This window comes from Ursus maritimus, unplaced genomic scaffold (genome assembly GCF_017311325.1).
Source record: "Ursus maritimus isolate PB19 unplaced genomic scaffold, ASM1731132v1 scaffold_22, whole genome shotgun sequence".
NCBI lineage: Eukaryota > Metazoa > Chordata > Mammalia > Carnivora > Ursidae > Ursus > Ursus maritimus.
This window is the reverse complement of record NW_024424675.1, coordinates 47,966,208-47,987,338: the sequence shown is the minus strand read 5'-3', so window position 1 is coordinate 47,987,338 and position 21,131 is coordinate 47,966,208. Positions and strand designations below refer to the sequence as shown.

The window sequence follows — 21,131 nt, the reverse complement described above, 5'->3', positions numbered from 1 at the left end:
CTAGGGGCATTTCTCTCTCCCCACTTGTGGGCCCTAACTGGTCTATCACCACCCTGGGCTCTGCTCTCCCCTCCTCCTTCTAGACCCAGCAGGGGACAGGCTAGTAGCACAGGGCCCTCCCACCATCACCACCCCACCCCACCTTGGGCAGCAAGCCAGCTGTCCATTCTGCTTTCAGAGTCCCTGGCACACATGTGGGACCTCCCACAGACACACAGACTGACCCCCACACACACACACATCTCTGCCCACCCTCTCCGTCTCCAGCCCCTAACACTAAGACAGATGTGCCTAGGCCGGGGCTGGCAGACTAGAGCAGCCCTGGGGTTCCAGTGGGGTGGGGGTTTGCTGAGGGACTGGTAACTACAGACATGGGGGACTGGGGCACATCAAGGGTCCCAGAATTGTGGGGAAGGGTCTACAAAGTGTCACCCAGATCAGTCTAACATGGTCTCCATCCCTGCGTAGGGCCAGAGGTCAACTCAGGGGTCTCAGGATTTTCTCAGCGGATAAAGAAACAGCCCGTGGGCAGGAAGGGAATTTCCTGAAACTAAGTGAATCAGAAATTTCTGGCTGACTGCAAGGATAAATAGGACGTGCGCTAGGCTCGCCCAAAGGTGCAGAGGCTGGGGGCGCCTGGGTGGTGCGGTCGGTTAACCGACTCTTGGTTTCTGCTGAAGTCGAGATTGATGGGCGAGGGGCTCCCCGCTCAGCGTGGGAATCTGCTTAAGACTCTCTCTCCCTTTGCTCTTCGTCCCCCCCTCCCCCGCCCTCAAATACGTAGATATAAATCTTAAAGAAAAAAAAAAGGCGCAGAGGCTGGAGGAGCAGGACCGAAAGCCCTGGAATCTAGAGCGGCCAGGCCAGAGGGGCTGGTAGGTGACCAATGGGACTCACTCTTCCCTCGGCAGGGCCCAGGATGCCGTCGCCAGCGGGGAAGGAGGCTGCGCGCAGGGGCCCGCGGGAGCGAACAGGAAAGGGGTCCCGTGAGGAGCGAGCCAAGGGGCCGCCCGCCGCGGAGCCCCCCGCGCGGGGTTGGGCCCTATCGCTGGAGGGACTGGCGGCCATGCGCCCCCCGCAGCGTCGCCGCCACCTGCTCTTCGGGGACCTGCTTGAGGACGTGGGCACGGCCGCCTCCATCTTCCCCCGCGAGTCGGTGGAGCTCGGGTACCGCATGCCCGACCCGCGCGCGTGGACGCAGTCGCTGGAGCCGCCCGCGGTGCGCCAGGACCTGCTCCTCGGCGTCCTCAAGGCAGCCGAGGCCCGAGGACGCATCCGTGCCCTGCGGCTGCGCTACATCCGCATGCGGGTGAGGCCGGGGGCCGGAAGGAAGGGGCGCGCAGGCGGCAAGGTTGCGGGGCAGGCGGAGTGGGGAGACCGGCCCCGGTCCGCTGAGGAAAGGAGTGTGTGGGGATGGGTCAAACGGCGGGCGGGACCGGCCCGGGCGCCCCGCAGGAGGGGGCGGGCGGAGCCAGACACAACAACCCGTAGACTCAGAAACACCCCCGACCCGCACCCCGCGACCCGCAGGCGGAGGAGATCTCGCTCCTCATCCTGCAGCAGAAGTCCGCGCGCGCCGCCATCCGGCTGGAGCTGTTCCTGCCGCCGCAGCTGAAGCCAACGCGAATCCCGGACCCCTTGGACCGTCAAGAGGTGCCCACAGGCCCGGGAAGGGGGAGGGGGGCGCCCGCCTCCCCGCACACCTGGCCCCAGCCCCTCTCACCCACAGAGGAGGCGCGTGGAGACCATCCTAGAGGAGAAAGTTGATGGCAGCATCTTCCCACGTTGACTGGGACCCACAGTGGGGGAAGGCGCCCCACCCTCCCACATAAAGTTCTCATTGTCCAAGAGCCCCCTGGTCGTGACGCTGCCTCTGTCCAGGTTCCCTCCCCGGGAGGGAAGGGGAGAGTATGTGTGCTGCCTCCCCCGCATCCGGTGTCACAGACGTCTGGATACTAGAGCAGGGCCTTTCCAACAAAGCCAGCAGTCAGGAGTCAGAGTAACAGAGGACGCAGGTAATCCCTCAAATCCCGCACTGCCCCCCTCAGGCAGCCTGGTGCCCTGCAAGTCTCTGAGAGCCCCCGGTCTGAGGGCGCAGGAGGGAGAATTGCGCGGGGCAACTGTCACAACCCCAGAGTGAAGGGCAAACTCAGGGAGAACGTGGGACCCAAGTGGAACCCCAGATTGTAGGTCATTCCATCAGGGATCAGAGAGGAGGGTGCCATTCTGGGCAGGACGAGTGACTGCACAAGCCAAGGGTGGCCTTTGGAGCCGGCTGTCCCCAGGAGGTCCTCCAGGGGACTGAGCCTGGGGGAGACTGGGGAAAGGGAGACTGCCGGAGGAAGGCCCCTACTTCTCCAGACAGAAAGTCACCTTTTCATTCTGAATGAGTTCCCCGGCTCTGCTCCATCCCTTACACACAGACACACATATACAGGAAGGAGACCACCCATCCCACTCTTTTTTTTTTTTTTAAAGATTTATTTATTTATTTATTTATTTGACAGAGATAGAGACAGCCAGCCAGAGAGGGAACACAAGCAGGGGGAGTGGGAGAGGAAGAAGCAGGCTCATAGTGGAGGAGCCTGACGTGGGGCTCGATCCCGGAACGCCGGGACCACGCCCTGAGCCGAAGGCAGACGCTTTAACCGCTGTGCCACCCAGGCGCCCCAACACCCATCCCACTCTGAACAAACCCACCTCCTGCAAAGGCCCTAGATCTGAAGAGTCTCCCAACTTTCTGGACAGACCTTCCCTTAGAGAACTTAACTCTGCTCCCTGACACGCGCTCTTTGCAGAGCCTAGAACTTGGCCGCGTCTCCCTTTTCTTCCCTCCTAGTCCCTAGCTGGCTGCAGAGGTGGGGGCCAAAAGGATTCAGACAAGCCCCCACCCATGCCAGGGAGGCCCGCTGAGTGGCCCTCGGTAAGCCCTTCTCCCCCTGCACCTGACCCTTCACCCTTTCTGTGCTGTTGCTGCACTTGGCCTTGGTCCCAGCCCACAAGTGCTTATGGAGCTGGGGTCTGCAGCAGCTCTGGGAGGAAGGCAAGAGCTATGCGGGAGGTAGCTTGGGTTGAGGACAAATCGACAGGGAAAGGGAGGTATTCTCTCTGTCCACGTACACCCTGTCATGAACAGGATGACAGCCGGCCCTGACTCCCCAGGACCCCAGCACTCTGTCTCTCGGGGATGTACTGGCCACCTAGGACCATTTCACCTGTTTGGTAAATGCATATCTCACTCGGTCTCTTCTCTGAGTCTCCATTTCTTTATATTTAAAATAGAGATCTTGAGGGTCTCACGCGGGCTGTGAGTGAGCACAGTGAAGGCTCCGTAAGGGTGTGGTCACTCTTCGTTGGGCGACCGCACAAAGCCCCGTGGAGAAGACCTGCAAGAGAGTGGCCTCACGGACAGCTGTGCACCAGGCACTGAGCTGACACCTGGGGGGCCCTTTGATCCCCACACCAGGGAGGGGGGCCCGAGGTCTGCAGGAGGCCAGGGAAAGTGGCTGAGGACATTTCTGTGGGGCCCAGAGGAGTCCTCCGCTGTGGAAGAGTGAGGCATGCAGGCCAGGGCCCAGTGTACTGGGGACTGTGAGGAGTCAGGTGCATTCCTGGAGCTGCAATCACGCTCATGCTCTGGACAGAGGGTCCTGGATTTAAATCCCATATCCACCATACCTGCTGCACGGCTTTGAACAAGTCCCTGCCCAGCCTGTCTGGACTCCTCCCATGGAATATGTGTATGCTCTGTGTAGAGACAGACTCACAGAGAAGGTGCAGGACACCCAAAACAGCTGGGGCAAGGGGAAGGGAGTGCACACCCAAGTGGCCAGAGGACACGGGTGAGTGGCCAGAGAAGGCACAGTGTATGGAGGGCTGGGAGGACAGAGGGAGTAGGGAATGGCATGAGTGGGGAGAGAAGCATGCTGACCTCTCCCCATGCTCAGCTGCGTGGCACATTTCTCAGGATGGAGACACACACCAAGCACCGTGGGATCAGCCTGGCTGTGTGGCGTTGCACAGGTGCTGGCCTGACTGTGGGACCGACCTCTCAGGACAATGACGTAGGCTAAATAAGCAGCAGCCACCTCCCCCTGTCTGGACAGGCTTCTGGGCTCTGCCCTGTCCTGGCCAGCCTGTCAGCTTGGCAGCCAGTAGCTCTGTGGTCATGCCAGCCAAGGCCCCTGAGCACAAAACACCAGGAGGCACCCCAGCCTCCAGGGCCCCTCTCACCTCTCTGACCTTGTCCCACACTCTCCTCCAGCTTGGCCTCCACTCTCCCAAGGCCCCCGTCCTGCCGTTCTGCCAACACTGTCCTTCGCCGAGTGACACCTCCCTCCTCTGCTCCGCGGCCCTCCTTAGCCCTCCTGACCTCTAACCCAGTCTGCCAGTCTGTTTCTTGGCTGCCCCAGGGCTGGTCGGTCTCGCTTGCTGCTGGGGCCCACTGTCTGGCTCACAGGGAACACCCAGATAATTGCTGAATGAATGAGGAGCACATGTAAAATCACCACTTCCCTTTCCATCTTGAAGAGTTCTGAGAAACGTGTGCATATCGACTTGTGCAACTGGAAGGCATTTTTTTTTTTTTTAAGATTTTATTTATTTGACAGAGGTTCAGAGAGAGAGGGAACACAAGCAGGTGGAGTGGGAGAGGGAGAAGCAGGCTTCCCGCCGAGCAGGGAGCCGGATGCTTGCTGGTCCCAGGACCCTGGGATCATGACCTGAGCCCAAGGCAGACACTTAACGACTGAGCCACCCAGGCGCCCCTGGAAGGCATTTTGTGAGCCGGCCTCAGGCATCAGGAACCCACGGGGCTGAGTGCCTGCACGGGGGACAGGAGATGCACATGGTCCAAGGCCAGGGGGCACAGACACTCTGCAGAGCATTTCCAGAGCAGTGTCGGGGCCACGCTGACACTGGCCCAAAGCACGCTGGCATGAGAAATCTAACTGACCGCTGTAACCGATCATAAAATATCAGGAGAGTCAGCCAAAGAAAAGGCACAGGGCATCCGTGGCAAAAGGGAGGGTGTGGCTTTAAACTTTAGGACATCTTGGGGCAACTGGACGCTTTGGAAGAGCCTCACCCAGGCCCCACAGACAGGAACGTTTGGTGCCTCCAGATGTAAGAACCCATACCCCAGCATCCACCAGCACCGCGGCATCGGACCCACTTTCCTTGGGAAGCGCCCTAGAGCACGGTGTCACCACACTCGTAACCCCACTTTACGGGCGAGAGCAGAGAGGCTAGGGATGGGCCTGGAGGGCAAGGAGCGTCTAGGATCCCCTTGAGGGCTCTTGTGGCCAAACACTGGACCAAAGTCTCATGAACACACACAAGAATGGCAAAGCTTGACTGGCCCCCCTGAACAGAGTGGGGGACACGGCCACACCCCCATCTATTACAGTGCCAGCGCAGGCCGCCCTGGGTCCAGAGGCTTCATTATTAGCACCTCATCTCAACGCGCTACCCTAGGCGATGGTGGGGACCTGAGCGCCCCACCGGATCTGCCGGGTTGTGGGGAGGGGGCGGATGGGGCACAAGGCCAGGCGAGCGCGGGGCGGGGCGCGCCTGGCAGGGCGGGCCGGGCGCCTCCCGGCGCGAGGAAGTCCCGGCCCCGCGCTTTGGGGAAGTGCAGCCGAGGCGCCTGCGCACTGCGCCCTGCGCCCCCTCCCCGACGATCCGGCCGGACCTCGGGGCGCGCGGGCCAGCAGCGGCGGCGCGAGCGGCTCGGGAGCGCGGCCGGTGAGTGCGCGCGCGCGCGGCGCTGAGGACGGCGGCCCTGCCCCTCCCGGCCCGGGGCCCGGGGGCCGTACGGGGCGGGAGCCTCGGGAGCTGGCGCCCAGATCCGCACCCCAAGGACTCCAGCCGCGGGGTCCACGTGGACCCTGGGCCGCGGCGGGACTGGAGCCAGTCCCCCGCGCGTGGGGGAGGGGGCGCTGCAACCCGGTTCCCCTTTTTCTGCAGCTCAAAGCCTGGGGAAGTGATTGCTCAAAGGGGGGGCCCGGAAGAACCCAGGTTTCCGCGTCTCCCGCCCCCCCCCCAGCCTGGTGGGGAGGGGCCGAGGCGGGACACCCTGTCCGCCCCCGCCCCTACCCCCTTGGATCTGGCAGCCACTCACCCTGCAAGGCGCAGGGGAGGCGCTGCGCCCCCGGCCCCAGCTGATCGGGGGCTCCCGGCGCCGGCCTCCCTCCAGAACGCCGCAGGAGTACCTCCTGCCGTCTGACTCGAGTCCCTGCTGCTGCAGTGCACGCCCCTTCGGCAGCCAGGGTGGGGCCCAGAGGGAACCTGGCCCCTCCCGCCCCCACCTCGCCTTTGGGTCGATGGTGAGTGGGGCGCCATGGCGAGTTCCTTGAGATAGGGGTGGGGGCGTCAGAGGCTGGAGGAAGGGGCCCCTAAAGGAGACAAGCTCTACCAGGCCAGACCTTGCCAGCGGAGAGAGGAAGAGAGAACTGGGTTGCCCCCACCACTGCAGAGGTGGGGTGGGGGCAAGGGTCACCAGGGTTAGAAAGACCTGGCCTGCCTTGGAGGAGTCAGGCTGGGGCTCCCCCACCAATTGAATGGGGAGCAGCAGACAGGAAAGGTACTGAGTACCATCAGAAGCAGAGAAAGGAGCCCCTCTGTCAGCCCTCCGCCCAAAGGTTATGGCATTTTTTTCTGGGATTGTCACATTTTCTTATTCTTTTTTTGGACTGGGCGGGCTCAGGGACGTTCTTTTTCCTTCTGTGGAGCAGAGTAGCAGCCACTCCCAAGGGAACCTCTGTCCCCAGAGGCCAGGCTTTTGCTGCCTGTCCAGCCTCTCCCATCCCAGACTTGGGGACCAAAGCCTAAGGGGCTGGGAAAAGGGAACGAGTCCCCTCCCAAATGCCAGGATGAGGGGCAGGAACCCCAATTCAGACCCTGTATCACCTCAGGAGAGAGTGGGTGAACAGGTGACCCCAGCCAGCCTAAGGAGGGTGAGGGAGCCAGGTCCAGGCCTGCAACTGGGACGGAAGACACTGTCCCCAAATGTAGCCTCTAGCCCCAGGGCCCCCCTGGATCTGCACCCCCAGACAGAGCCCCTCCTCTAATTCAGAGCTGAGTCTTTGGGTGCTAGGGAGGGGACAGGGCCCTGCCCCCACTCACAGTGGGTGGGGGTGCAGAGGAGGAAGAGCAGTTTTCTGCCTGGCTACCAGACCTCAGAGGTTGCCACACCCCTTCCTTTCCCTAGAAGCTTGACCCCTGAGGGAAAGGCAAACTGTGGGGCTGCTGCTTCCCCATCTGCTTGCCCCGAGCCTGTGAGAGCCTGTGAGACCCGGTTGGGGGTCCCCTCCCCCATGATCTCAGGGCAAGCCAGGTAGCTGGTAAGGGGCCTCAGCCCCAGGGTACCCTACGCTTTGCCCCTAGATTTGGGTCAGGGCAGGGCCTCTGTGTGCCCGAGCCCGGGAGGCAGGGGTGCTCCAAGTGTACCCTGACACACACAGTCCCGTCATCCCTGCTCCAGGAGCTGTCCAGCCCAGGAGCACCCACCCTTCCCTCCTACCCTGGGAGACCCCAAGAGCCCAACACGGACCAAACGGGGATTGAAAGTCCACAAGCTGAGGGATGGGGGCAGCAGGGAGGATGATAATTACATGAGAAAATAAAGTGAAAGTAAGTCATGAGCCTCTGGACCGCCAACACCGGGGGGGGGGGGGCAGGGGGCAGGACTGGGTGGCTCAGGAACGTCCTTGTCAGCAGTGCAGGGGAACCCCAGGCCCTGTGGGTCCTCACCTAGGCCAAGGTGGGCACAGACGGGGCTGTGATGGGGGCTGTGATGGGAAAGCGTTCAAAACTGCCCCCAGGGCATGGATTGCCCACCCTGGCGGGGACAATGGAATCTGTGGTTGGCCTCGCCCAGGGTGGGGGTGGGGGGGTCAGGCTCTTCACCCTGGCTTTGGGCTCCAGGGCCCAGTGCCCCCTGCACGCCTCCACCATGAAACGTGGATACAGACACTGAAAAGAATGCTGGCCCTCACCCCCTCCAGGGATCCCGCATCTCTAACCTGGAGAGCAAGACACCCCAACCCATTGCTACCCCCACTCCCTTCCCCTACTGGCACCCAGGCCACACTGGTTTCCACAGCCTGGTGGGGGTGGAGGGAAGGGAGGCTGAGAAACCCTGGATGTGGTATGGTACCAGCGGGGGTTGGGGCCCTAGGGGCAGCATCTAGGACCTAGGAGCCATGGGTCCCCAGGAAGCTCATGGCCCTCCTCCCCCATGCCCTGCTCCATTCCCCACACCCTCAGAAGGTCCTGCCTCACTCTTCTCCATGCTGCAGGCCTAGTCAGCTGCAAACAGAGCAGATCTGGACTCCTGGTGGGGAGCAACCCTCCCCACCTCCCCCACCCCCTACAGAAAACCCAGAGTGGAGGGAGCTGGGGAGGGGGTCTAAATGTCTGACCACCACCCTTATGCATTAACCTGATAGCCCCAGACTCTTGGGGCCCCCAGTCCCCTTGGGAGGGGCCAGGAGCCGGAAACCAAGAAAGAGGAACCCAGACTTCCGGCTTCCCAGGGACCGAGCAAATGGGGGTGTCCCGGAACCTCCTGTGGAGATCTTGTCTGGGGCCCCCTCCTCACTGACCTGTCCCTGCTCACAGGCCTGGTGTAGGCTGGGGCGGAGGTAGGAGCCTGAACAGAGTGGCCTGAAGGGGGGGCAGGGGGCAGGCCCCTCAGGGCTCTTGGGAGGAGGGAGACACTCTCAGGACTCCTTCCAGGAGACAAGTGGCGGCTGTAGCCCCAGGTTCTCAGTGAGAACCTCCACCTCTCTTCTCAGACTCCCAGGCTGTGGTGAGGGTCCCGGAGCCAGCACCACGGAGCCCGGGCAACCTCCTCCACCCACCCATGCCCACCCCGCATGAGACTGAGAAGCAGGTGCACCACCTCCACCCCTGCCTCTGCCCCCCTTGTGGGAACCGGGGGCGGGGGGGGGACGAAGAGCTGGGAGGCTCTTGACCGCCTGGGAGGCCAGCGGGGGGCGGGGGGGTGACCACCAAGGGGAGTCAGGGAGGAGGCGTGCGGGCCCCAGGTTCTGGCCTGGAGCTGAGGAAGCCCCCATGTCGCCAGCACGTAGGGCCAGAGGAGGCAGACCAGCCCCCCTCGATGTCCAGTCATGACGCGGCCCCCCCGGCTGCCCCCAGCCGCAGCCCCTGCTGCCTGTGCTGGTGCTGCTGTTGTGGCTGTTCCTGGTATGTGGGGCCTGGGGGGAGGGGGCCTGGGGGGAGGGGGGCAGGGCCGGGGGGGAGGGGCGGGCTGTGCAGACGTGGGGCCCCAGGTCCTGCCCCCAGACCCTCAGATGGCTTCCGAGGAGTTACCTGAAGGCAGGAGGCCTCTCATCCAGGGGCTGCTGGGCCCTGCTGACCCATGGCCAGTGCCCAGACCCCTCTGCATGTGTGGGTTTCATGCCTGGTGTGTCCAAGGGTGCGTCCGTGTGCAGGCACCTGGCCAGCCCACCGTGCGTGCACTCATCTGTCCGTGTACTCGGCACATGCTGACGCCACTGTGGCCCCGCCTGAGCTGGCCCTGGGTCCTATAGAGGGATGAGACAGAGCACACCCTACACACTGTTAGACAGAGGGACCCTGAGCGGGGACCTGGCCCGGGGACAACAGGGATGAGCTTCCAGAGTAGTCTGCCAGAGGGCGGGTGTGGGACCCCCAGGTGGCAACGGGGTCCTGTAGGCCTGGGGGAAGCTGTTGGGAGTTTTCAGGTCTGACAGAGGTCTGGCCCTATTCAGTCTTCCAGCCCGTGGCTGCTGAGTAGACGGCCTCAAAGGGGTTTCCGCGGACCCGTGAGCAGTTTCAGCCCTGAGACGGGAGAGGGGGGCCATGAAGAATTAGGACACAGTAAGACTTTGGCTGTGCAGGCCGACGGAGAGTTTGGTAGGGTAGGGTAGGAGAGGAACAGAGTTCTGTCTGGCTGCTTGGGTTTGAGATGTCTGTTACACGTTTCGGTGGCCCTGGAGGGGGATCTGGCTGGAGGCATGGCTATGGAAGCCAGCACTGACACCGCGTGAAGAGCCAAGGGGGGGGAGAACGGTCCCTGGGGGAGAATCAGCAGGCACACACACAGGCTGGGGCTTTCCTACTGCATCACTGAGGCTCTGGGAGACGGGTGGCGGCCGAGGTCAGGCCAGGGAGGTCAGGTCAAGGAGGCACACAAGGCATCGGTGCAGTCCCAGAGGTCTCCTGAACACCCCTGAAACAGCCTCGGTCCCAGGGAGAAACGGGAGGGCTGGTGGGCCGCAGGTGCAGACGCTCCTTCCCTGGAGGGCGTGGAAGGAGCAGACCCCAGAGCCTCCCGCCCGCAGCGGTTTACGTGTAAGCTGAGAGCCCCACGCCCCGCGCGTGTGTGTGCATCACACGTGCGCACCAAGGCCAGGGCTCCCCGGAGGCCGCTGCCACCTTTCTCTCTGTGGGTAGGAATGAAGAGCGGCGGCGAGCGTGGCGGGCCTCCCGGGAGGACAAGCGGCAGCCTCTCCCCAGCTGCGAGGCATGGTAAGTGTGGCCGGCCGGGCGCGCGCGGTTCTGGGTGGCGGGGGTGCGGGCCTGACCCGGCCTGGCGGGGTGCCCACAGCGCCACGCCGAGCCCTGAGGACGTGCGGAGCTGGGCGCAGTCGTTCGACAAGCTGATGCACAGCCCGGCGGGACGAAGCGTGTTCCGGGAGTTCCTGCGCACGGAGTACAGCGAGGAGAACATGCTCTTCTGGCTGGCCTGCGAGGAGCTCAAGGCCGAGGCCGACCAGCACGTGGTGGACGAGAAGGCCAGGCTCATCTACGAGGACTACGTGTCCATCCTGTCCCCCAAGGAGGTGCACCGCCGTGGGGACCCGGGGCGGGGTTGGGGGCTGGGGCCACGCCCTGGGCCCTGACCCCGGCGTCCCGTCCCGCAGGTGAGCCTGGACTCCCGGGTGCGGGAGGGCATCAACAGGAAGATGCAGGAGCCGTCCGCGCACACGTTCGACGACGCGCAGCTGCAGATCTACACGCTCATGCACCGCGACTCCTACCCCCGCTTCCTCGGCTCCCCCACCTACCGCGCCCTGCTGCTCCGGGGCGGCTCCCAGTCCTCCCACGAGGCCTAGGCTGCCCCCACAGCCGCACAGACGCGGCACCCCTCCGGTGGGCAAAGACTCGGTTATCCGCGCAAGCATGTGTCCGCAGGTGTCCGGCACGCCCGCGGGGGCCCGGCACCCCTGGGGCAGTCCCAGACTGGAGCCCCCTCTACCCAAGGGACCTAGTACCCTGAGGTCCTGCTAAGGGGCAGGTGTGCGGCCCCTCCCCAACCGGCTCCCCGCTGGCTGGCCAAGCGCTCCTGCTGGGGCTCCTGCCTGGGGAGAGGGACCCTCCCAGGAGCTATCACGGACCCAGCAGCTTCACTTGGGCCTCCTCCCCAGGCAGCGGGGGACCTTGAGAAATGCCTCTGATGGGAAGTAGAACCTCCGTATGGCCTAGTTGTACCATAGCGGAGACCCTCCGATCAAAGCTGTCTGCATCCCCATCAGACCCAGAACCTCAGAACTAGGCTCAAGGCAACAGGAGCCAGTTTCTTTTTTATATTTTCATTAATTTTAAACCTGGAAACATGTCCTTACTGTATTTTATCAAAGAAAGAAAAGGATGTTTTCATATTTCTCTCTCTTCCTTCTTCATTCAAAGTAGGATCTTATTATTGAAGATATTTTTAAAGCAAACATCTCTCCTTTCTTTCCACATCTGGGGGGAGATTCGAGGAGAAGAACCGTCTCAGACCTAGTGCAGGGAGCAGAGGAGACCCTGCCCCAGGGAGGGTGCCAAGGCTAGGGCAGGACGCTGATGGGGTGGCCTCCACGAGGCACGCGCTTGCCCTCTCATTGCCCAAATTTCTGGGAGGCAAAGCGATTCAAAGCTGTAGCAGGTCTAGTGCCCACACCATCCCCTCCATCGTCAGGAGCAGAGGGTCAGGGTGAGGACCCAGACGTGGCCTCCTGCCCATAAGCCCTGGACCTGAGCTACGGTGCCCAGGGAGGTTCGGGAGACTCTGGGTCCTCCGTGTGCCGAAGGCCCCCTCTGCCCACACCCGTGCTCTGTACCCCCAGCACCTGCCCCTCGTCCACAGGCACACCCAGGCAGAGTCAGCCCCCAGTGTTCTGAAGACCCACGGGCTCTTCCCCCACCTCTGCTCCATCGGGGCCAAACCTAAGTGTCACCCGATCCCAAGGAGGGGGGTCATCGTACCCCGTGGCGGGGGGGGGGGGGACCCAGCTCACAGCACAGACCGTGCGTGGTCCACCAGAACCAAGGGCCGGAAACAGCACAATGGCAAAAAGAAACGTTTAATGATTTGGGGGAAAGAGGAAGAAAGGTGTACTGCAGGCAAGGTGGGGGAGCAGGGAACACGGCCCTCTGGGGAAGTTCAGGTGGGCACAGGGCGGATCTCGAGAAGCGGTGTCTGTCGACAGAGGACACAAGGAAGGCCGTGGCAATGTGCTGGCCACAGCCCAAGGCTTCAAACACGTCTCAAGGAGGGCTCAGCAGAACTGCAGCAGACAGAGGAGAGGCGTCCGCCACATGGGCTCCAGGACCCCGCAGGGCGGGAGGCAGAGCTGGGGGCTCCACCCACGTGCTCTGAAGCCCCAGGAGGCTGGCTGGGCATGGCTGTCCCCCATCTTGTGTCACATGGGTCTCACACCTGGGGGGTTGGAGACACCCACCTCCAGAGAAGGCCCCACATACCTTCCAGCGATTTCCACACTCATTGCAGACGACGAAGGTGGTCATGGGCTCATCAGAGCTGCGGGTCTGCACCTGAGAGGTGAGAGGGGGCCACCCCCAGCCCAGGGACTCAGCCACTTGGAGGAGGAGGCCCCGAGATGCAGGTCTTTCCTGGAGTTACAACGTGGGGAAGCTACCCATATTCTCAGGCAGTGCTGGCGTCGTAGCTCCTCACCCCCTGGGTGAGCCGTTCTCCCCTTACCAGGGACCCCTCACCTATCTTGAGGTCCACATCAGTGTCCGCCTCCATGGGTCTGAGCATTGTCCTGTGGCCACTGCCAGGCAGCACAGCACACCCACCCACCGGCCAATATTGGGGCCCCTCCATGCTGGGGGAGGCCGGGCCCCCGATTTTAGTGCTCAGAGCAAACCACTCCGAGACGCTGCTTACTGGGCACCAGGGGTGCAGGCAAGGGAGGAGGTCCCAAAGCCGACTCTGGAGTCCCGGTACCATTCATGGTGCGTGTGTCCAGGGCTCAGTGGACCCGGCCCCCCAGCCCCGGGGCAGGGGCAGATGCAGGCTCCAGGGAGCGTGCGGCCAGGTGACCGGGGCGCACCTGCGTGTAGGTGCAATTCTTCCTCCTGCACTTCCCGCAGGTGAACAGGTCCGTCTGTGTGCCCCCCGTGCGGGCCATCTGGTGCTCTCGGATGGCCTCCTTGGTCATCGCCTTCCGGATCTCCTTCAGCTCGTCACTGGCCATCTCCTGGGCAAGGAGCCATGGACTTGCTGCCGTGCCCAGGGAGCACCCCCAGCCCCGCAGCAGGACTCACCTCCGAGGTCATCACCGCGATCTGCTGGGGGGTTATGACGCCACACAGCACGTTCCGTCGTAGGTCGGGGTTCTTGGCATCCTTCAGGTTGGAGATACGGCTCCGCACACGGTTCTTGTACTTCATGTCCGTGTTCCCCACGTCCCGGAAGATGCGTGCCGGTGTTTAAGGACCTATCAGAGGCCAGGGCTGCTGCCTCTCACCCACCCCATGGGGCCAGCCAAGGGAGGCCGGTCAGGGAAAGGGGACCCCAGCAACTCAGTCTGCCCACCCACTCCTGGCAGCGAGGGGAGGGGCTGCTGAGTGGGGCCCCCACAGTGGAAGCCCGGCTGCAGGTTCAAAACCCCACTGACCCAGGCCCCACCAGCAGGCAGAATCAGTCCCCCAGCAGGTCCAGGGAGGGCCCTCCTGGTCAACTGACCAACCGCCTAGTGAGGGCGCTGAGGCCATGGCCACCAGGGGAAGCCGGGCCTAGCTGTCCTCACGACTCTACCAGAAACCCCCAGGCCCCAAACCCCTGCATAAAGGATATATTCCTCAATCTGGGCCGACAGGCCCTCGCAGTCCGCACCAACGGCCATATAATCACCTGCAAGAGGCAGCCCTGACTAGCCGCTCCACTCGTTGCACCCCACTTCCAGCCTGCCCAGCACCTGAGGCCCAGGATCCAGGTGCTCCGGTAACCCCAAAGACCCCCTGCCCCCCACCTGGGGTCAGCTGCAATGGGCTGGGGGAGAGGGCTGTCCCTGAGATCTCTCTGAACTCAGGCCTCTGTGGACAGGCAGAGTCCAGGCCACCCCAGGACTCGGGGTGCATGTCAGGGGCGCTCACGGTCTGTCTGCAGGGCAGCGGTCAGCATCTCACGGCACTTGTTACGCACGGCATCGCAGGTGACCGGCACCGGGGGAAACGTAGTGATCCTTGGGGCCGACGGCATCCTGGGCAGCTCTGGCCTCTTGCGGCTGGAGAAAGACAGGCCCACTCAGGCCATGTGCACCCCCATGACACACAGGTCCCCAGAAAAGCCAATGGCACAGCCACAATCCCCCAAATCCTGTTTCTTCTACCTCGACGGCAGCCCATGGTCCTGCCCCCCTGCCGTCCGGCCCAGCATGCCCTAGGGGTCTGCCCAGTTGGCCAGAGGCAGTAAGGCCCATCAGGTGGGGCATACTTTCCAGATGAGGGCACCATGGGGGCAGTACCCACGTAAGGGTCCCTGCCCTCCAGGAGGCCAGAGCACAGGGTCACACTGCTCAAGACCAGCGGCCGTTCCAGGGAAAGGCAGACAGTGTTGGGGTTCGCCCCATCCAGCATGGAGGCCTCTTGAAGGGCTGGGCACTCCCCACAAGCTGCCTGACGACAAAGTCTACCCAGCCCTCCCCTCACACCCCTGCGTCTCATGACCCCCACATGAGTCAGGGGGAGCAGGGGTCTCCCGGGGGGAAAGGAGCAGACAGGTAGATGAACCCACAGCCCTGCACAACTACACTGAATCTAGAAGTCAGCCTTTGCCGGCCGCCCACCACCTCTGCCCAAAGCAGCCCATGGGCCACAGCCTGTCCCTGTGAGGACCCCGTCTCCATGACTGCCCTCCCTAGGGCCGCAGCAGTGAGGCCTCAGTGCCCCCAGAGCTCGCATCATGCTGTAGCCTGGGGCACCCAAGGGGAAAAGGCCTCAGCAGCAGTGTGACCCAGGCTAAGGGCGCTGCTCAGCCAGAGCTGGCCAGGGAAAACCAGACCCCGGGACACGGACGTGGAGCTGTAGGATGGCAGCACAGGGCTCCCACATGGCTCTCCGTGCAGCCGGGTGGACACAGCCTCACCCACAGATGGTTGGGGCTGGAAAGACACAGGGTCCAGAGGAGCTCTGGAAGAGAATTGAGCAGCAAGAGGCCTGAAAAGGCTGATGTGTTCCCTCGGATGGCCTCAGCAGCCCCAGGGCACAGGGAATCCTGCACTTCATCTGCCGAGCGAGAGGGACAGGGGTCTGTGGTGGAGGCAGGAGGGCGAGCACCAGTCTTCCAGATGCAGTACCTGGAGTCCTTGGCCTCGGTGGCCTCCTTCGAGGATGATGTGGGCAGAGGCCCGCCCCTCCTCTGCTCCCTGGCTTTGGCATCTGACGCATCTGCAGGTGCCAGGAAAGGGGGAGGCTGGCTAGGGGAAGGCGGAACCAGAGGGCAGGGCCAGGCCAGGGAGGGGAGCAGATCACCACCAAGGCACAGCCTCAGTCAAACCACCAGCCCTAGCCCACCCGCCCTAACCCCACCCGAGCCCCCAGTGCCGAGCCTTCTACACGGGGGCCCTCTGTCCTTCCTCCTCAGAAGGTCCCAAGACAGCCCCCACACCCCTTTCCTACCCAACTCAAACAGGCCACCTAGGAGGCCTCTCTGGGGTCTGCCATCCCATCTGCCCAAAGTGACCCTTGAGTCCGGAGCCCACTGAGTGACAGCTCCCACAGACGAAGTGTTTGGACGTGGACAAAACCAGGCGTGGTCATTCCCCAACTGGACCTTGGGGGTCACAGCGAATGGCCCTCCACCGAGCACATCCCCCACAAGGCTCCTGAAGCCTGAGCATGTGCTGGGGCCACTGGGTGAGGCGCATTCCCCACACCACCAGAATAAACACACTGTCCTACTCCCAGGCTATGGCCACAGGACCAGAGAGACCCAGGACACAAAACTCTATTTCGCAAGGGTTTGGACAGAGCCCAGGAAAGGCTGGGAAGGGAGGGGGGCCTCAGGGTCCCAAGGTGGGCATCCCTGCCACCTCCACTGCCCCGTCCCATCTGAATGCCTATGCCCCCCTTCTCCTCCTCTCTCCCTTGCCCCCCAGCTTTCTCCCCTCCTCCTGTCCCCCCACATCTCCTCCGGCTCTTTGCCCTCTAGCCGCAATGACCCCTCTCTCTGTATGACCCCCGCCCACACCAGCTCCCTCCAGGGCCCCCGGCCACCCTCGGTGCAGTCCTGCTACTGCCTTCAGCGTTCTTTTCTCCTTGCTCTCAATGGATTCCCTGTCGTCCCAGCCCCAAGCCTTCCCGGACCAGTTCTGGAACACCCCCACTCCCAGGGGGCCCTGGCTCAGGGACAGCACTGCCAGCACCCTACACAGTGCTGACCAGCGAGGGGCCCCAGCTCCCAGCCCGCACCGCCTGACCCGCACCCAGGAGCTTCTTCCAGGACTTGATGAGAGACTTGGCCAGCGCGATGACCTCCTCATCGGAGCTCTGCTTCCGCAAGGCGTTGACAGACATGCCGACGCGTGTAGACTACAAGGCAAGCAGCCTGGGCTGGGGGGATGGCAATGAGACCCTCCTCACAGACCCTCCGAGGCTCCCAAGGGGCAGGGGCTGGGTGCCAGCTCGTGAGGTAGATACCCCTTCCAAGGGCTACTGTCCCATATGTGGAACCTAGGAGCCTCAGCGAGAAACAGGGTGGGTTATCCTTAGATGCCCCTTTGTCTTCCTGAGCAACAGAAACAGGCAGGGACCGTCTCCTCCAGGACAGACATTTGTGTCAAGCAAGGCCCCGGGGCAGGGGCCAGGAAGCCCGGCCAGGTGCCCAGGAGCTGTCCCAGGCAGGAGGCAGGCAGGGCCCTACCTGCAGCAGGTGCAGCGTGACGGGCATGGCCTTCAGCTCCCGCAGCAGGTCCATGGCTCCCTCCTGGAAGGAGAAGGGGGACCTTCATAAATGGCTTCCAGGTCTCGATGAACAATGCCGCCTCCTCCTCTACAAGAGGGTGGGGGTGGGGCACAAGGAGTAACAATTTGGAGATCCACCAGGGGTCAGACGCCCAGGAAGGGCTAGAATGAGAAGGAAAGCGGCTTGGCAAACTCAGTCCCAGTGTTTTGGGTCACTGACCAAACCATGGCTGCGGGGAAACAGCTCCAAGGAGTGCAGCCCCTCCCCAGCAGGAGGGCCACACCCAGGTGAAGGTGTACCCCAGGGGTGCTCACTCCCCCGTCTCACGTCCCTCGTGGTGGGTTGGGCAGCTTCTCCCTGAAGTGGCCCACCCAACAGCCGAGAGGGGTTATCCCGGGCAAGGTCAGTAGCCCCTGCAGAGGCCAAACACTCCACTCCCATCACACCCACACCCACACCCAGGTTCAAGTCCCATGGCCCCACCCTTCATCAATCCTCCAGGCCTTGCCTTAACCCTCAGGCCAGCCACCTTCTCCTTCTAGACCCTCCCACCTCCCATGTGTTTCTTCAAAGCCCCCCCTCCGCCCCTCCCACCCCACACCAAGGCCATGCACAAATGGGCTCCTCTCTCCACTCCAGGCTCAGCTTAAGGTTCCCAAGTGTGAAGTTGCTCGCCCCAGGACCTTTGCACCTGCTGCCCCCACTGCCAGAAACACCTCCCAAATATCTACAGATTTGTACCCTCTGTCTTTACAGTTTATTCAAAGGACACCTTCTTGGCAAATCCCCTCCTACTTAAAACTGTGACCACACCCCATGCAACACCTCCATCCTCCTCCCCTGCTTTGCTTTCTTCAGATGTTTCCCTTAATACACTGATGTTTTAACGTGGGGGTCTTTCCCTTGACATAAAGGGGGCAGAAGGAACCTGACCCAACCACGCTCATGTCTTGCAGCCCAGGCCGTGGGAAGGGCTGGCCCTACGCTAACCACCCCCCCCCCCATCTGGGTGACATCTGTGCTCAGCAGTCCCCTGCACCTCACCCCCAGCAGGTCCTGCCCCTCAGGCTGTGCAGCCCTGTGTGACCTCCTCAGGATAAAAAGATGGTTGTCTGAGCCAAAGACAGTGCTGCTCACTGATCAGTTTTCTGCGGGCTCCACACCAGAGGCAGAAACACAATTCCTGACTTCCCAATCATGGGTCCCAAATCCCCGAAGGAGCCTCCCAGGCACTGGGACGTCTGCTATCTCTCACTGCCCATGCCACAGTACCCCCAAACCCTCTAGGCGCCTTCCTGGTCCAGAGGGTGGTCAACTCCCCCTCCTCATGCTCTGCTGTGCTTCCACCTGGATATACCTTCCCCCAGCTCTGCCTCACCCCACCCTGCCCTCCGTGGGTGACCCCACCTGGGGGGTGTTCTTTATCTCTTTCAAGAGAGGTAGCAGCTTCTTTCTCCGGTCATCTCTGGAACAGCTCTAGGTTGTTCCCACACCCTTTTCTGTGCTGCCCACGGCCTCCCAGGGGTGTGAACACTGTCCCTCCCTCTCTCTCTCTCTCTCTCTCTCTCTCTCTCTGTGTGTGTGTGTGTGTGTGTGTGTAGGGGGCTGCTGTTTGCTGGATGAACAAATGAGTGGGAGCCAGCTCTCTTTTAGGGGCCAGCGTAGACCTCTGTCCAGAATCTGGTCAACGGGAACCCAGGACAAGCCTGCTTAACCCAAAAAAACACCCAAAGCTACCGGAGCAAGCAGACAGTCCTGCAGTGGCTGCCCAGGCATCTCGAGCCTGTGATCGAGCCTCTTCCAACACCCTAACTAGCTGCTCACAGTCTGGGGGGCACCAGGTTGTGTTTATTGAGCCTCTCAGGGAGCCAGCCAGGACCCTTCCCAACATCCTAAAGAAAGGTACCACCCACCAAGGATGCTTCCATATGAGGCTATGCTGAAAAGGGGCTGAAATTGGAACCCCATCTACCTAGTTCCTCTTAGAGACCACTGCACAGCCTCCTCCAAAGACTCACTGGCCACAGGACAACAGAGGCCGGGCAGCACAGTGAGCACAGCTGGCCAGGGGCTCTATCACCAGGCCAGGCTCACCCGACCTCCCAGGGATCTATCCCAAGGGTCTCTATGTATCTACCCACTCCCCGGTTGCTGCCGGCTGAGTCCTGGCTACGGAAGGGAAAGAATTTATTAGGGAAACCTGTTCTTGCAGGGCAGGGGCAGATACAAGGAAAAAAGGGGGCCTCTCCACCAGGAAAGGCCTCTGGCCTGCTTGTGAAGGGGGATGATGAGGGCCATCAGCCCCAGGCCGAACAGAGGTAAGGGAAGCGCTGTAGCTCTGGGGAGGAAAAGGGGGTCCAGTCTCACTCCAAACTCCTGCAGGCTGAGAAAGGACGTGGGAGGCCTAGGGTGGGACAGAGAGCTCTGAGTCGGGGATGAGGCTCTGAGGAGGGTCCTGGGGCTGGGGCTGGGGGTGAACCGTGAGGATGGCCAGGCTGACAAGGAGAAAGACACGGGGGGCGGGGCAGCCAGTACGAAAGCTCTGAACAGGCTGGGGCGTCGGCAAGGCCTGGAGGGCGGGACCGAGGGATGCTTCCGCTGGCCGGGCTCCGGTAGCGTTGGGGCGGGGGGTAGTCTGGAGTTAGGGGCAAGGAAGGAGACGGATCTCAGGTCTGCGGGGTCTCGGCCTGGTAGTTGGGGTCTGAGTCCAGAGAGGGCGGCTCCCGGGACCGGGTCCAGTCCCGATTGCGGCCTCTGCCGTGGGTGCGGAGTGAAGGGCAGGGCTGGCCCAGGGCAGGGGTCTCGGCCACCGACGGGGGTCTCCCCACGTCCCGGGAGTCTTTGCTGGGACGGGGTCTCGTCCTGCCCCTCGGGTGGTCTCCCCGACCCTGAGGGGGGCTCGGCAGGCTCGGCGGGGGTCGGCGGGGCGGGGGTCCCGGGGTCCTGGCGGCCCGCGCCCCTCACCGCACTCTTCTTGGTCACCATCTTGTCCAGCCTCCGGGCGATCCGCGCAATCTCCTCTTCCTTGCCCATCATCGCCTCGGGGGCAGGGCCCCCAGCGCCCGCCGCGCCAGCCTCAGCCTCCGGGCCTGGACCCCTACCCCGCTCGTCGCCGTCGCCCGCACCCGTCGCAGCCGACGCAGCCCTACCGCGGGCGGGAGACCCTCCGTTCAAACCCCCGGCCCCCGCGGTCGCCGCGCTGCATCATGGGATATGTAGTTCCGGCGGCCGCCGCCTCGCGCTCACTCGCCCCGCGCTGGACCACAACTCCCAGTAGACACGCCGATTTGCATGGCTTCCTGGGGAGTGTAGTCCTGACGCGGGCTGGCGCCGGAGGCCGACGGGGCCGAAAGTCTCGCAGTCCCACAAGCCCCCGCGCGAGCCGGTTAGCCGGCGGAGGGCGCTGCGGTAACGCGAAGCAAGAACGTGCGTGCCGGAACCGACGCGACTCCGAGTTTGTCCGTCCCCCACTCTCCGCCCGGCAGCGGCCGGTGGTCCGACTACGCAGGACCCACAGAGGCGCATTCGGGTCTGTCTCCTGTCTCCACCCGCTTGAAGCCCTCTTCTTCCACCGGACAGCCGGACCCTGCGGGAGAACCGCCGACCCCGCCCCCCAAGCCTGCGCGGACCCCCTGCGCCCTCTGGCCTGAATGCTGGCCTCTGAGCCCGGGTGCGTGGTGCCCGGAGGAGGGAGGGAGCAGGAGACGGATGCGGGGGTCGGAAGGTGCCAGGGGACTTGGAGGGGCTGCGTGGGCAAGGCCCCTGCCTCCGGAGTCGGCTGCCGGCTGTGAACCCCGGGCTCTACACTTCAGACAAAGCACTGACCACTCTGTGCCTCAGTCTCCCCATCAGTGAAATGAAGATGGTAATATTGTCGGCCTCACAGGGCTCCTATCACAATGTCGTCGGTGGGTAACCCTCCACTGAGAACAGCTTAGGGGACACA

The 21,131-nt window shown here is 62.9% G+C and overlaps 3 protein-coding genes across 6 annotated transcripts; 2 read left to right on the top strand and 1 right to left on the bottom strand.

Moving 5' to 3' along the window:
- Window positions 1-919: 919 nt before the first annotated feature.
- LKAAEAR1 (LKAAEAR motif containing 1) lies at window positions 920-1,789 on the top strand. The gene is made up of 3 exons (XM_040637863.1): window positions 920-1,309; window positions 1,531-1,653; window positions 1,730-1,789. The coding sequence occupies exons 1-3, from the start codon at window positions 920-922 to the stop codon at window positions 1,787-1,789; spliced, it is 573 nt and encodes a 190-aa protein (XP_040493797.1).
- Window positions 1,790-6,050: 4,261 nt separating this feature from the next.
- On the top strand, window positions 6,051-11,651 carry RGS19 (regulator of G protein signaling 19). 3 transcript variants are annotated; one of them, XM_040638639.1, is made up of 7 exons: window positions 6,051-6,326; window positions 7,484-7,632; window positions 8,799-8,896; window positions 9,089-9,210; window positions 10,444-10,518; window positions 10,598-10,832; window positions 10,914-11,651. In XM_040638639.1, the coding sequence occupies exons 3-7, from the start codon at window positions 8,867-8,869 to the stop codon at window positions 11,103-11,105; spliced, it is 654 nt and encodes a 217-aa protein (XP_040494573.1). In that variant the 5' UTR covers window positions 6,051-6,326; window positions 7,484-7,632; window positions 8,799-8,866; the 3' UTR covers window positions 11,106-11,651. The 3 variants fall into 3 exon arrangements, with proteins under 3 accessions (XP_040494573.1, XP_040494572.1, XP_040494574.1); XM_040638638.1 differs by lacking the exon at window positions 7,484-7,632 and having other exon boundaries at window positions 6,052-6,326; XM_040638640.1 differs by lacking the exon at window positions 7,484-7,632 and having other exon boundaries at window positions 6,053-6,326; window positions 9,096-9,210.
- A 668-nt stretch (window positions 11,652-12,319) lies between these two features.
- TCEA2 (transcription elongation factor A2) lies at window positions 12,320-20,360 on the bottom strand. 2 transcript variants are annotated; one of them, XM_040638636.1, is made up of 10 exons: window positions 20,150-20,360; window positions 17,144-17,206; window positions 16,707-16,812; window positions 15,579-15,669; window positions 14,377-14,507; window positions 14,078-14,134; window positions 13,546-13,700; window positions 13,332-13,478; window positions 12,736-12,807; window positions 12,320-12,539 (listed from the first exon to the last, which is right to left on the bottom strand). In XM_040638636.1, the coding sequence occupies exons 1-10, from the start codon at window positions 20,219-20,221 to the stop codon at window positions 12,531-12,533; spliced, it is 903 nt and encodes a 300-aa protein (XP_040494570.1). In that variant the 5' UTR covers window positions 20,222-20,360; the 3' UTR covers window positions 12,320-12,530. The 2 variants fall into 2 exon arrangements, with proteins under 2 accessions (XP_040494570.1, XP_040494571.1); XM_040638637.1 differs by lacking the exon at window positions 20,150-20,360 and having other exon boundaries at window positions 16,707-16,833.
- Between the last annotated feature and the right edge of the window lie 771 nt (window positions 20,361-21,131).